Genomic DNA, 16,229 nt, shown 5'->3' with positions numbered 1-16,229 from the left:
ACTGACGGTAATTTTTAACAAACCTTCAATCTTAACACTGTCCTGCTTGACATCAGAGTGAGAAAAAACACACAAAAGGCAGACAGGCAGAATGCCAAATATTGTAACAAGAACATCACCTATGGACTGGTAGTATCCCTCTGCCCTGCTATCAGACTTTTTTTCCAGTGGCAAAAGATAAGAATCTAACTAAAACACAGAAAAACTGGCAGCAACTGACACCCCTGAGGGTATTACCAGGCAGGCACTGCGGCTGCCACACAGACCACACCAGAACTTAGGAGGGATATTACCAAATTCAGATGAGTCTAAATACAGATCTCCTGCAGCTTCCTTCTAGACACACAGCACGCATAGACCACTGGTAACCAGAATATTCCCGATTTCTCTCTGACAAGTGAAAGGCCACCCCAGCTGCCACGCCACTGCAGCTGGTGGCGGGAGGTCAGCCGGGCACCGCAGGGCTGTGCTGACAGCCGGGCCAGCACCGCCAGCCCGGAGGGGACCGCTCTGGGACCCCCCCGACCCGCCCCGCGCGCCTCAGCAGGGGCAGCGCCACCCACAGACACCCAGGCTGGAGAGCTATAAAGGCTAGAAAGTTTTTTGGGGAGATTGTAACTTCCCAGTTTACCTTAAACGGCTTTGTCTGAGCCGAGAGAAGAGGCTTAGGCTTAGCAGGCGACGCTAGCGCTTTCTATGTAAACCCAACCCACACTTGACCTATTTTCTGCTGTTCTGAGCGCACAGTCACAATTTACCTCATTCAAACCCGGCAGCTGCTGGGCTACATCTGAACCAGTTAAGTCAAGCTTGAAGGCACAACCCTGACCCCTAAACCAGAAACAAAGTCGAGCCGAGGTCAGCCCTGCTGACACGTGCGCAGAGGCACGGCCACTTGGGGAAAGCAGGACTGGGCAGTGACGCTCGCCCTGCATGCAGGGGCCAGGACAGACAACTGGGATAACTAATCCCCACCCAGCAAGGGGCTCTGAATGCACCGTTCCAAGGACAAATGTTTATAGATAGTTCTGACCACAAACATTTCAAGATTGGGGTTATTTTCAGTGTGTAACAGCAATGACTACGTTTCTGTAAGTCGGAAGTTAAAATTACAAGGGGAAAAAAGATGAGAATACAAATTTAGTGATTTTCCAACTGTCAGTAAAGTTAACATTTCTCAGGAAAAGCTATCAACGATTCTTCTGCTGCTCCCCACTCTTCCCTATGCATAACACACCTCCCCACACACTCCTACTCCCTTCCTCATTTTACCTCAGGAGCTGGAACTGATTTTAAAATTTTAATTATCAGGTTTGAGAATCAAGGGATCAGGGCTTCTCTAAGTCCTGATTTCAGGCTTGAAGATGCATCATTACACTGATTTGCTCAGTTCTGGAAGCATAACTGGTATACTAACATTAGAAACATAAATATACAGGGAGGGGGAAAAAAAATCTGACTTGTAGTCTAATAGTCTCCATGATTTTAACTTAGTGACACAAAAATCAATCAACAGAGGTATTTGTACTCCTGTAAAACTATCAATACCTCAGGTGAAATGGGCATACTGTAAAACTTACATTTTAGAAGTCAGTTTATTATTCTTCTATCTGTAGATGACAATCTGGTGTGGGAAGGCAGAGGGGAAATCAGAACAGCATGAACACAGAACACGATGAACATCCAGCAGGAAAGTCAGCAACAACCAATGGATAAGCAAAACCAAACCTGGGCTAAACAAATATTGTCAATAACTGGCCTAACATTAGTCTTGCACTTGAAAATAGAGATTAAAAAATAATGACCCTTGTGCTCACAAATTATGTTACTTGCTCTCTGAGCAGCTAGGACAATCTGGGGCAGAAAAGCAAACTCTTCCCTCAAAGTCAGGTATCTTTTAGCATCTAAGACTTCCCAAAAAAAGTGGTTCCTATCCACAAAACAGAGGGGCTTTCCACCCAGAACACTGTGGTGACCATTTGTACTCCTTCCGTTCTCCACATACAGACAAATAAAGGTCAAATGAACTCCATGTCCACCTCCTCTCTCATTTTGCTGACACAGCGACACATTTGCTTTTCTTTCATTTTCCACTGAATCACATTTCCTTCCGCTTCCTCATGGCAGGCTCCACATTTTTATCACCACCATCTCAGCAATATGCAACTTGTACTGATTTGGCATTTTGTTTTTTCTAATTGTAAGAGAAACAGGGAGGGAGTACTGGTCCTAGGGCACTCAGTCATGTGGGGATACTGGAACAAGCCTTTGAGTCACTAAGCAACTCACTGCCACTATGGGAAAAGAAACCTCAAAGTGCAGACATTTCCCTGAAGCAAGCAATTAGCAGAGTGAAGTTGATGCTAACAAGGAGACCTGCTAAGTAAGTAGATTGAAGAAATCTCTTTTGTACATTGATACTAAAATTTAAACTGAGAACCAGACACCCTGTGAATTATGAACAGCTTTCAGAAAGTAATCAACAAGACCCAAATCATATCAGCTGAAGGACAAGCTGTATGGATGAAGGCATCTTTAACCATGAAGTACATTCTGTTGGTCACTAGTTGTCTGGACTTGTGGGCAACCAGAAATCAAGCCAAGACAAGAGGCCTGCTCAGACACTGACCACTTTACACCAGACCCATCTTCCTTGCATGAGGACCAGCAGAGGTTTGCTGTGGCAGCTGGAAGGCTGTGTACCACCACCACAGAAAATGACTGACCAGGTCTTCTCTTAGCTCACAGCAGTCACCTCCATCAAATCTCTTAGCAGCTGAATTACTCAGCAATACCATATTCCTTGACAAGACTACTGGTAACTGAGAGCTTACTGAAATGAAGAGAGCAGACCTCTCAATTTAGTTCTGCAGAAGAAAATTGCAGAAAAGACTGTCCAATACGTGCCAGTGTGATGACAGATCCTAGAATCAACACCACCTCCTAGAGATACCCATCAGTGTATCACTCTTGTGAATGACTCCCTGCTCAGGAATTTGAACTACCACCAGCTTAGATTCCCAACAGCAATCACACAGCTACCTAGTCTCTTCTGTAGATATCCTCAATCCTATTTGCCATATAGGAACTCTGGAAACATACAACCTTCCAGCTCCTCTATAACTCATGAGGCTTATGGACAGAGGACAAATCCCTACAAACAGTAAAAATATTTTAATTTTTTTTTTTTTTTAAGGCAGAAAGAATACATCAGATACCATTTAAATGTTCTTGCAACCCAGTGTATTTTAGTCCACTGAATTACATTAATGTTTTCTTTTCAAGTGGCTTTGATGGATTTATTTGATAATGTGTTTCTTAGAATACAAATACATACATTTTGGCCCACATGCCAGTATTATGAAAGTAGATCAAAATAAAACTAATTTTTCTCACATTTTAAAAGAACTACCGTATTTGCAGAACTTATCAAAGTTAATTTCTAATATGATTTAAGGCAGCACTGTCTTTTTTTCCTGTAGAGAGCTCTGTTATGACCTGCTGGAGCCTTTTTAGGAATTTTCCCTATAAATAACAGATCTGACCAGCTGGGACATATATCATAGCTGGATTAGCACTACAGCTATCTGCAGCTCTGGAGAAAGCAGTGGATATGCCTTTTACAGAACTGATGAATAACGGCCTTGCAAAGAGGAAAGATTAAATTGCTAATCAGAAAACAGGGATGTTTCAGTTATTGCTGCAATAAATTCCCTGGGGTAAACTTAGGTAAGTCATTCAGTGTTTAAAATTGGTACAATGATCTTCTATTTCACCATATATTTTCATAGAGAAATCTCCTAACATGTAGAACCAAAAAAATTCCTATTGAAGACATAATACAAAATTGAACTACATCACTTGGGGAAGAAAAAAAAAGCTCAAGCCTGTCAAGCACCATAATTCAGCCACCAAGTCTTATGCATTCTGAAACCTGCTTTAACCCGATTTTCTCTCTCATATACCAAAATGGTGTGACATGGTGATAAGACAACAAAATGGAAGAAAATGGGGTAAAACCCCTGCCTCTATGCTTGAAATATAATTTCTAAACTGAATGCTTAAAATTCACAATTAAAATCACAAAAAAATGTCATTATTAATGAGATGCACAGAAATTACTACGGTTCAAACTCACTTGCTCAGCAAAAACATTAAAATAATATCCTCAATAATACTAGCAGATACACTCAAGTAGAGGAGGCTACAGGGGAAGAAAGGGAATAGTTAACTTTAATTCCATTCAAAAGAGAGGAAATGTTTGCTAGATTAAAGGGGGGGTTCAGTATTTACAAACTATAGTAGTAAAAAGACTTTATAACTGTAATTACTAGTATACTACTAAAAATAAATAATGCTCAGTACATCAGGCCTTCCACAAGTCCTTAGTAAAGATATTCCAACGTCTAAGAAAACAGCAAGATTCACTCTTGGTTTTAATTTTAAAAATTCAAGTTGGTATAAAATTACTTGAGTTTCTCCCCAGATGTCTGGCCTGGAAAAAGAATTAGGTACACAGACCTGGAACTGCTATAGCTCTCAACCTCTGCTGAAGGCTGTGGAGCAGTTCCCATGAAGCAGTAACTCCAGACTAGAAATTATTGCTTCTATTAGTGCAATTTCAAAAATACATTCTGTAAGAAAAAGGTCTAGAGTGGCAGCCAGAACAAAGGGACATTGTATCCTAGGGAGGAAGGAAAGCAAACAAATGCATGAGCACTTCACCAAACAAGCTATTGTGTTTATCATGTCGAGATAAGGCTTAATTTGGCTAGGAACACATTTTCATGAAACTCAAGTTTCCCCCTACCTGAAATGCAGGAATACTTACTCTCTCTTCCTGCTCTGGGTACAAACTCCCATGCAACACTGCAGAGTTTAGTTGCATTCACACTTCTGGGATCCCTAAAGCACCGAGGATTCCCAATCCAAACAAAGAGCAACTTGGGAAACCAAGAAAACAGGGGCAAAGTAGCAACTGGTCATAATGTGAAACAGACTTCTCTAGGAGCTGATTTTGAGTCTGGATTACAGAAGCAGGGCTGGTCAGGACCACCACATAAGAAAAATACTTTAAACTTTCATTTTTAATAGATGAAATGGAAATTTTAAGGACACAGAACCAAGAATAAGGCTTCCTTCACTTACTACTGAGTTATATTTTCCATGGATTTTTTACTGGTGAAAAAGTAATCACTTGTGATCAAACGCAGGAAATTTTTACCCAGAAACACCGGATGGATTTTTAAACTCAGTAATCCCAAGCATGGCCTTTCAGAAGTACCAAAATACTTCAGTAACAGGATTTAATATTCACCCTCAAAGAAGAAGTAGGTTTTGTTCTATCTCTTCCATTCTGAATCCAGTCTTTTAATTACTTACTTGAATACTGTCTCCTAGAGTAGGATTAACGAAATCAAATAATTGAACTGGCTTTTCAGAAATTGCAGGAAGAATATGACAGAGGAAGGAAAACTGTTTTCCTATGGATCTGAGTGTCCCTGCATTGCAGTAACCTCAGCTTATCCCAAGGACCTCACAGCTCTTTCCCCATTCCTCCTTGTGTACCTTCCCACAGCTTCAGCAGTTCCACCTGAACTGGTGGAGCCACACTATTTGTGGCAGCTACGTCACCTTCCTGCTGACTGATGGCCTCCCCTCCACACTGCTCACTTCCCTAAGGCTTGTCAGATCTGAAGAACTCCACTCCTGTGCCAAACCTTGCTGAGAGACAAAAAAAGTGACTGAAGCTCTTACTTCTTACCAGATCAAGGTAAAACAGAAAGGTGCCATTTTATTCCGCCTCTTTTGAGGAAACAGAGGAAGTCCTCAAACAATAAGTTCTTTTTCAAAGAGGAGCACAAATACAGGCTTAGGGCAGATGATGTACTTGTCCCTCTGACTCTACAAAAGGAGGGTGCCAATCCCTCCTCCCTCATTCCTGTACTTTTGCGAGCACTGGGATGAAACTCTCCTGTCCTGCACGTGTTACTGGGAGTGAGGACTGGGATGAGTCATCTGACCCACTTCTAGCTGGACTCAGCTTTCTGCTTCCCCACATGTTGGAGCCCAACACTTCAACGTCAATGTGTCGGTAACAAGCTGTTTAGACCATCGCTCTTTACAAGGCTGCCAGGGAAGCCAGCTGGACTCCTTATGGGTGGTCCAGAGACATGGGAAAGAACCGAGACAGTTCTTCAGCACAACACTGAGAGGAGTTAAAGATGCAGAAAGCTGTGTGTGCCTGGGCTGCCCGTGGGGGAACTGAAAGCAGGAGGGGAGCACATAGGTTCTGTGGCCAGCACCCGGAGCTCCCGAGCTGCTTCTGGCAACCTCAAAGGGTGGGACCAACCCCAAAAGCTCCTGCCTGCCTCATCAGTGGAGGTAAAAGTTTATGGGAAAAGCAATTTTCAGCTGCAGTAGTTATTTTTAAGCCAGAAGCCTAAAGTAAGAGAAGTCTGAAAGATGAGTGCACGTATAATTATGGGGTGCTTAAAATACAGACAGAAAAATACTATTTTATCCCTGTTTCAAGATGTTTAAAGATTTTTTTATGCGTACATGTCATTACTACACAAGCTCAGCTTACTTGCTCCTACAAGCAAACAAGTCACGGAACCCAAAGGCATCCAGGTCTGAAATATCCAATGTCTGCCTATAATGAAAAGAAAAGCAGAGCAGTGGTGTTGTCCATGGCCCTTCACCCAAGTCTTTCTTAATGGCATATATGACTTGAATTTGTAATAGATCAAGATAAGTGTATATTAGGTCCTGTATCTGATGTACCTACTTCATGATTAGTGAGAAACTTGATTATTTCAACAATCTTTAAGGCGTGTAAGACATTTGACCTGCCAGCATTCAGACGTGCCACACACATTTAGAAAAAGAGCAAAGTACAGGTGCCTATCACTGTTCATGCAACACCTCCCACGGGGGATTTCTCATTGCCCTATCTTTACATCTGCAACCTTCAGCACAGGGAGACAGGCAGACTGTACCATTTTGAAACACTAAAGAAACCATGCTTGTTTGTCTTCCAGAAAAAAAAATTAAAACTTTCTGAAGGAGAGTGTGAGGCCTGAAGAGCGATTTGACCATAAATTTCATTCTTAGTAAGGTTTTTTTTCTTTAAACCAAATAAGCAAGAGGACTTTTTAAAGACTGTGCACCCTTCTACTTTCCTCTCTGAGAGGTAAAATACCCTTTGCAGGACATTTAATGATTGTGAAGGAACTTCATTTGAATTCTGTCCTGCCTCCACTGTGCACATTTGCTCTAGTGCTGTGTGCTCAGAAATCCTTTGGAAATACATTATCACACACAGTATGTACATATTTGGAAGTATATAATCAATCATGCACCCTTGCTCTGCCCAACCCAGACATACAGCTGAAATGCACTCACTGCTTCAGGCAAAGCAGAGTCTTTCCAGATCTTTCCACAAGCCTATTATACTATGAAAAAAACACAATATAAAACACTTTTTGTTATTCTTCATTTGCTTTCCAAAGTATAATGCAGTTGACTCCAGCTGCTTGAGCCAGCAACAGCAGAATCACACACTCCAGCCCAACAGTGTCCGTGACGGGCACTGCCAAACACCACCCAGACAAAAACACCACTCTGATGAGGTCACACATACCATATGCTGGGCTTTAATGCTTCACATCCCCATCTATAGTCCTTCAACTAAACGACAGTGCTTAAACAAATTAAGGCATGATTAGCTTTGCTGCTGCCTAACTTAATATGTGTATCACAAAACAGACACACATAGATGTCACAGAACAGTACAAATAACTTACTACAAAAAAACCACTTCAGTTCAAAGTACTTGATTCAGGTCACACTTGTATATGTAGACTTTACTGTAATTTTTCCTTAAAACAGCTTTTTGAAAGAAGTGTTCATTTTCAGACTATACCAAGAGCCATTATTAAACCCACTACACCTGTGAATTTTTAAACATAGAACATACATTATATATTTTGAATGCAAAGTGGAATTCACATTAAGGACCTAACCTACATGTCCATTTCAAGACTAAACTTCCTACAGATACTAATTTGACAGAAACAATGCATGTTGTAAACTTTTTGTCTATTTCCTACAAAGGATAGAATTTTCATTCCATTGCTAAGCAAAGTACCACAGCAAACCTTCACATCTGCTTTTTCCTCAAGATCCCCTCATAACCACCATAAAAAGAACTACATGACTAAATGGTCTGACCATCCCAGATTAATGAATGAGTCACTCAGTCACACACAGGTTTCACATAGAGAATAATACAGTTTACATCCTCCATGAAGCAACAGAGATAAAAGCCACCGGAAACAAGTTGTAGGTTGGTGTTTAAGGCACCACACATACAGAATCCAAGCAATTTTTAAAGAGAAGGGCAGGATTCTAAGCTGTACACACATAAGGCAAAAGAAGAACCACATGCACATTTAGCAGTAAAGAACAAATTCATTGGCAAGTGTTAGAGTTGGTAATGCAAGCCTTGTGAAGACATGGAAGTGGGCTCATATAATGCAGCAGCATACACTACTTTTAATAATGATATTCATCTAGCCCTTAGCAAGGTCATTGAATCTCTTAACAATTGAAACATATTTATGCAAAGAGCAGACATGGCATGGGAATGCATGGGTCACGATTCCCCAGAAGTCCTGCCAAAGTCTCTTTAATCTTGTTCTGGAAGAACCACTTCTGGTAACGACAGTAATTTTGTTCTTTGCCTACTCCAACTTTGTTTTTCCTGCCAAGTCTGAAAGGATGCCAAGTGTGCTGTTTTCTCTGCTTTGAGCAGTTGTCACCTTTACACTGGACAGCAGCACCTTATTCATTAAGCCTTTTGGCCCAACAGTTATGTGAAACACCACTGTTTCTTGATCAGAACTGATGTGAGCAGAATTTGTACCAAATACTCGTCTGTTGCCCATTACCAGTATTGTGAGTCTATGTAGCGATGGGAAAAATTAGTCAGTAGTTAAGAATTGTATCTGAAGTGAAATGGAGTCTTCCCACACAAATTCAAACTTTGTTTGTTTTGGCAGGAAGATACTGGAATTTTAGGCACTAACAGCAAAATGCAATAAAAAAGTGTTTAGGTCAACATGGTCTCTAAGGACTTCATACTGAAAATGTGCAGCCATGAGAGCTTAAATAAAACACTAAACATGTTTCAGAAGACTCAAAGTTAACTCATCCCTGCAAAGAATGATTCCTCAGTTCTGTCTTCTGCTCACAAGCAGATCAATGATATTCCAGACTAAACAAGGGAGCAAAAACGCCGTTTTTTTACAAAGGAGAGCGTAACAGGAACTTTAGCAAAGATTTATCTAGGACCTGGTATAATGACAAAGAAAAGGGATGTCTTTCAGAAAAAACATATGAGTACAAACTACCTTACATTAGGTGACTAATGGCTAGGAATGGGATTACTAGCATTAACAGAAAACAGCACACAAAAGGAATAGAAACAATCCTCCCACTTCAGCTGTCTTTGAGCAGAAAATAAGAGCCAGTAATAAAGCTAATATTTCTGTCTAACATACTGTTAGTACGTATAGTTTCTGTTCTCTTGAAGACATTATCATTCAGTAAAGCTCTTATCTGTACAATTAACTTGTAAAACTTGGCACCGAGATATAGCCAGCCCTACAAAGAGAGATTCCTATGAAAAACATTTCTCAAGCTTTTTATAACCATTCAAATAAAGAAATCTTTACACTATTCATCAGTGAGTGCAATGCTGTTTTATGCTACTACACTCAATATCCAAGCAATATCCAGTTAAAATGCAAATTCTGTGTGCCTTAGTACCTAGATGAATCTCTGTCAGGAAACTTCTTGTAATGTTAAAATAAACAATTTAAGTATCTTGTCACCAAACTACTCATGATGGATACAGATCAACAGCCTCCATCTCAGGTTTCAATAGGTAACTGTTAGTTCCATGAGAGGAGGAAACAGCCTGATCTAACACAGAATTGCCCTCTATGTGTCAAAAATAGGGCCAACAGTTAGGGAGAACAAGCTTATCTCTGCAACTATTTTTGACAAGCTACTGCTTTGTAGCAATTTTCACTGAATATGTCTTTGAGAAGTGAAGTCACCAACACTGCTAATTTCCCATTACCAATCAAGATGGTATGACGTATTTTGTCTTTTCATATGACATATTTTACAAAATGACACCTTCAACCTGAACGCACCTTCCCAAATTAAGGTGCTTCCAAGTCTAATGCTCTATCAGTTAATATTCTTAGGAGGGCCTAAAATGCATAGAACATTGCTATGTCACTGCCTGGCAATGGCATTGTTTAACAAAAGGCAGTTCTCCTATGCTCTGTTTGCTTTGTTCAGATCAGAAACGATCCACTGCCAAAAGGAGATTGATTACTGTTACTGGAATAAGCATTACCAGACACATGATCTTGACAGATTTCAGGAAAAGGACAGACAGTAGCACCAGTATTTGCTTTGTAAAACGAATCGGGAAGATTGCGGCTGCACTCTGAGGGTGAATTTACACTTCATGGCTCAGCTGATTTAAGAGGTCGCTGCTGCCAAAGGAGGCTATCCCACTCCGTGTTGCGTCATCCTGACCCCTCTGGGGAGGAAGCCACAGCACTGGATGCACCCTGGGCTAATCCAGTTCAGCTCAACGACATCACAGGCTTTTCCCCCCACGCCGTGTCCCCCCCTCCCATGCTCCAAAATCAAGGCTGTGCTGGTTCAGAGGACTGAAGGCGCTAGGTGCAGGGTCTGAGAGTGGGAACTGCTGTCTGCGGCACAGCCAAACTGTTCTAGCAGCTCGAGTCATAACATGTAACCTCACCCTGATGAGAAATGTTCAACTCGTTTGGCTTCCCTACCACAGACACACAAAAGCACCAGCCCTTCCATGAACTGAACCTCCCTCTCCTTTCCCTAGGATTCTCTCTCAGCCACTCTCTTTTTCTAGCTCTGTATTTGGCACTGGGGAAAAAAAAAACATCTTGGTGAAGCAGGAGGGAAGAAGGGGTGTCAGGACAAAATTACATAGCATTTATTCAGGGCCATCTGTTATTCCAAGCCTCTAAGTACTATTTCTGTATCTCTACAGTGTACCATCCAAGCCATAAGGAAGAATTTATGGCTATTGTAATTGCAATCAGTTCAGCACAAGTTGAAGTATCAAGTATTTTTCTATCTGTCATAGAAGAGATTTTTAAACCTTCTTCTGAAGCAGCAAGGGGGGAATCACTAATTCTCTTGTTCCTTAAATATACACACATTAATATATTAATGTATTTCTAATTAATGGAGAGGCATTAAAATCAAGGATACTGGAAATTTTAGCAGGCAACAGTAAGAAGAGTGTTTCTTTTTTAAGATATTAACATTTTCTGTAATTCATTTTCCAAGGGAACCAAAAATCAGTAAGTGGAGTATCACTGCAATCATGCAAAGACCTGGAAATGAAAGCTTCAGGAGGGATACTATCTTCTATCTGCTCTACAATTAATGGTACTGGTTAACCTTTAAAGGGGTCAGGTATTTTATCTGAAGGTGCTACAGTAATATTCATGACACAGTACACCTTGACATGATCAGATTAACAAGAATAATAGAGTACCCAATATAATAGTTCACAGAACGAGGAACAATCTCTGCTAATAACCAATAGGAAATTGTTCCTATAACAGAGAACTTGAACATAAAATGCACTTAAACAATACTAAAATCATGGTTTTTAAATAAATTAAATGGATAGTACTTACATACTAGTCAAATTTCTTACCTGATAGGGCTGAAAGGCACTATCTTCAGTTATGAAATCCAGCTGTTTGTCCACAAGGAATTCTACTGCAGTAATTGAATTGTATATACTTTTTCCAACCAAGGACTTGAACGTCTGTCAAGGAAAAAAGAGAAAATTAGGTGAAAAAAACCCTCAGAATATCAAACTCTGTAACTTGTATAAATGCTGATGTATTCTTCCATTTAAACAAGCTAAAACAGAATAACAGTTACTAATTATGCAAGAAAGGAGGATTTTGTGTTCTGTCGTTTTTTTCCTAAGTGCCGTTGATGGAAAACCAGCTAGAAAAGAGAACTACACCATACATTCTTCCTTTCCTCCACTATGCTTGAGCAAGATTGTTTACCACAGAAGCTCAAAGTACAGGAGCACCATTCCATCCTTAACACACAGCTCAGCCCGCAGATCCTCTCTCCCTGCCTGCAGGACCAGCTAGCACAGCAGTGATTATACTAAGGACAGCTCAAGTGGAAGCAGACTGCAGAGAAATCCCTCCCCCCGCTTCCTGTTCTGAAATCGTTCACCTTGCCTCAAGTCAACCATCTCATTTCCCTGCCCATCTCTGAACCGCTCTGACTCTGCTCCTGCCGCCCCCGCAGCCGCTCCTCCCTGCAGCAACCGGCTGCTCCAGCACAACGCCTGCGAGCACAGGGGCACGGGCATTTCGGGCATCTCGCAGCAGGGCCACGAGCCCTCCCGTTCACCTCCTGGGCTGCAAAAGCAACAAGGGGCTGACGACCCTCGCTGCAGGGGGAAGCAAGAAATCTCCCAGCTCTGCCGCAAAAGCCAGGCACAGGGAAAGGGGAGCAGGGGAGGCTCCTCGACACCCTCGTACCGCCTCGGCCCAAAGCCCCTGCCCTCATGCAGGCACAGCAGGATGCAGCAGGCGAGCAGGGCGGGAGCCATGCCTCCAGTGATCTCTCCCGAGAGGGGACAAGCAGGCAAACCCTTCCCTGCTGGCCGGGTTTCCTGGAACAGAAGCACAAGGAGAGCCCAGCGGAGCGGGGATGTACCTACTGGGGATGAGTCAGGTGAAAAGGAAATCCCAGCGGATGGAGGGGAGAGAAATGCTGCTCTGAGGACAGACAGGAACAGCAAGAGGAAGACATCTGTGAACAAAAGAAATGACTGGCAGAAAGAACATGCAGGATGCTAGGGGAAAAAACATGGAGGGACAGAAAAAAATAAGAGGAAAGTTATTTTATAGGACAAAAAATAATAATGAGAGAAAACAGGAAAAGAAAAAAGCCCTTTGACACCGATTCTAAATTTAAAATGCAGGAGAAAAAGACAAAGAGGAGAAACAAGGGCAGGTCAAACCACATGGAGCACTGTTCAAACGCTACACCAACATCTGTAAAATGCTGCTATCACAGCTCACATACAAGATCCTTCAGCAACAGACCCCAAGTACTTAAAAGGGAAGGCAGGATCACCACGACCTATTTACAGATGGGGAAACTGAGGCAGGAAGCAATCCCATAACTTGACAAAAGCCACTAAGCAGGGCAGCAGCAGAGCCAGTGACCTGCCCTCAGCCAGTCTGCAGGCAGCTCGTAAGAGAGCACTCAAGGTTTTATCAGGCTTCATTACCTACTTTCAAAGGTGTTGCCTCGCGATTAGGCTAAATATAACCCAAGTGCCTCTGGAGCTTCAGCTCTGGCACTTACTAAACAAATGAGAGAATTCTTCATGGGAGATACATTATACTTTCTAATAGACCTATCAAACTCCACAAATGCTCCGACTGAATGCACAGCATTCTTATTTCCATTTTATTTAAGGTTTAACTTCAGCTGCTACTCTTTCTCAGACAAGGAAGGAAAAAAAGTCAAACCTCTCCACCAGTCAGCCATCTCTACAATAGGTAACTAGATGCAAGGGTTGGAGGAGCAAAAGTATGATAATATTCCAATTACATAGTCCAAACAGTAAATAATTATTTAACCTCTAATAGCAAAGGCCTTTGCTCTTGCATCACTTTCCTATAATGGATCTTGTATTGCTAATGGTTAAGAGAGGGCGGAGTTCACATCATGAAATTGCAAAGTGCTGAGTGTCTAAACTCACAAACAGACAATTTTTTTTCTTTGAAAAAGCCAATGTTGTAATCTTTCAGCTCTTAAACTGCCCCCATGTCTTCCCTCACACTGTTCTACTTTTCCCACACTGCCTTCTTTCCTAGCATTCTGAGCTATTATTCAGGTCAAGAAATGAGTTTCCGACTACAAACAACAGGACATAACCACATCATCAGCTGAAACGAAACTGTGTGGAATGTGGCTTCCAGTTATCATTCAGGATTCAGACAACACTACAGAATTAAGTACATGTGAGCCACTGGTTTATCTTCCTACTGGTATTAAAGGAACTAGTTCCAAATATAGATCTGTGAGTGTGATTATTCTGAGAAGAGAAACGTAATGCCTTCTCCCTTACTTTCATAGATCTATGCCTCTAGACAGGTCAACGCCCCCAAAATACTCATGTGGAGGATGCAGACTATCCCAGAAGCACAGAGGAAAAATATGTAAATAAATAAAGCAAAACCATGCCATGTCACACATCTCCTCCAATGCGAATAGTCGCTCAGCTGCACACAACTTGAAATTTTTCAGACACTATTAAAAAACATTCCCACTATCAACAACAAAACACCACCCTTAAGTAAACGCCTTCTTGGAAAAGCAAAGTCCAGACTCCATCAGTTCCATGAGATAGGCAGGCCACCAAGGAGACACCCAACCTGGGACAGGTTAGGGATTTGAAAAATTTTAATAAGAAGGCATAACTGAATTTCGCACTACAGATCACACAGGCCCAAAGAAAAACAGACTGAGAGCACAGCTGGCAAGAGTCAGCTGTTAGAGGTAAGCACATGAGGCATGTAATGACATGAAAAATATATAAGTAAGTCCAACAAGCTCCTTGCAGATTTTCAGAGGAAAAGCTCCTTGCAGATGCTCCCTCTTTTCATTCCCAAAGAGAAGGACAACTTTAAGGACAATCAAGCATATTGGCAGAAACCAGGAAAAACCGAACCTTAGTAAATTAAAGTCTTCCTTTCAAACCTGTAGCTTGTAAAAGAAGTTTTATATATTAACCCAATTCCCCAAAGACCACAACTAAGCAGAGAACTCAAGCAGTCAATTTTAAGTGACATCTAGCTTTACCACTATTCCATCTGGATGCTAAAAAAAAAAAAATCCCACTTCTCCTACCAAATTTCCCTGATAAGCCAAAGGGAGCTCCATGAACACACACACACACATAGACACTTCAGCTGCTTTGCTAGCAAGTTCCCTGATGCTGAATAAAGTGCGTTTCTTACATGCCCCCTCGCCATGATTTTACCCCAGCTCATGCTAGAAATAACCTGCCTACAAGAGGCAGCTGGCACAGCACTTAGTCTGAAAACTGGATTCTGGACCTTCTGTAAATTCAAATAATTTTGTAGAAGACATAAATTAACAACACTTCACAGCGAGCAATCACAAAACCATTCAACAGTATTCACCAAATACCAATACAGCAGATTACTCAGTGACTGCCTTTTCTTATGCCCACTAAAACAAGTCATCTCTTTATTTATCTTCCAAAACCTCCACAACAATCACAGGACTGAAGCAGTAGCGAGTAAGCACATAGTGTATTTTTACCTCTACCTAGTGCAATTAAGCAGCTGGAGTGGTGGTAATGTGCCTCCAGCATGAGAGCAGGCTGCTCTCTGGCACTGGCCAGGGCTCCAGAAGCCACTGCACCTCGACTGCTGCAGCCTGGGCGCTGCCAGGCTGTGACACCCAGAAGGCTCAATGCAGCAAATGCTCGGGTTACAGCTGAGCTCGCAGCTGCTGCCCAGCTCATCCCGCACGTACCACTGCCTCAGCTGCCTCGCTGGAGCTCACAGCCTGCTTAGCTGGGCACTCTGTGCCTCAAGCCTGCTCCCCACACCACAAAAGCACATCCTACTGTGTACACGTACCGCAGTGACCCTTTTTAAAAAATCTTTCTAGAGGAATTTATGCCGTAAAACAAACAGACTTTTAAAGCGTTAACAACGTAATTTAGAAAGCTATTCTTGCACTAAATCATCTACATTCTATACTTCTTACTCTTTAAATCACAAAAATTGAAAAGATAATTTAAACCTAATTTTTACATGCTATTCGGTAAACTTTTCCACATATTGTCCTCTAGCCTTGCTGTTTAGTCTGCAATAGCGCAAACACCGGCACCTTGTCTTTATGACACTTAATCATTCGAAACAGCTGTAGCTCTCTTCCAACGCCTGTTTGTTGCCATGGTTTGTACTCAAAGGCAGAATTACCAAGTGGAAAAGAGCGGACAATCAGCAAAGCAGGTCTGACGTTAAAATCGAGCACGGGGTTTCCTCATTCGCGGATTACCCTGC

General features: G+C 41.8%; 1 protein-coding gene across 17 annotated transcripts in view; it reads right to left on the bottom strand.

The window, feature by feature from the left end:
* The window catches only part of JMJD1C (jumonji domain containing 1C), a 158,460-nt gene that overhangs the window by 44,220 nt on the left and 98,011 nt on the right, over positions 1-16,229 (bottom strand). For 14 of the 17 annotated variants that reach the window (XM_021535498.4, XM_085583185.1, XM_021535521.3 and 11 more), the window contains one exon: positions 11,798-11,911. In XM_021535498.4, coding sequence (XP_021391173.2) covers positions 11,798-11,911 — 114 coding nt within the window. Of the gene's footprint in view, positions 1-631; positions 11,777-11,797; positions 11,912-12,123; positions 12,775-16,229 lie in introns of those variants that run through there. The other 3 variants (XM_021535516.4, XM_085583186.1, XM_077784515.2) reach the window with 3 other exon arrangements.

The sequence above is a fragment of the Lonchura striata genome, chromosome 6 (assembly GCF_050655825.1).
Source record: "Lonchura striata isolate lonStrDom1 chromosome 6, ASM5065582v1, whole genome shotgun sequence".
NCBI lineage: Eukaryota > Metazoa > Chordata > Aves > Passeriformes > Estrildidae > Lonchura > Lonchura striata.
The sequence above is the reverse complement of the archived record's forward strand: the minus strand, read 5'-3'. Positions and strand labels throughout refer to the sequence as shown.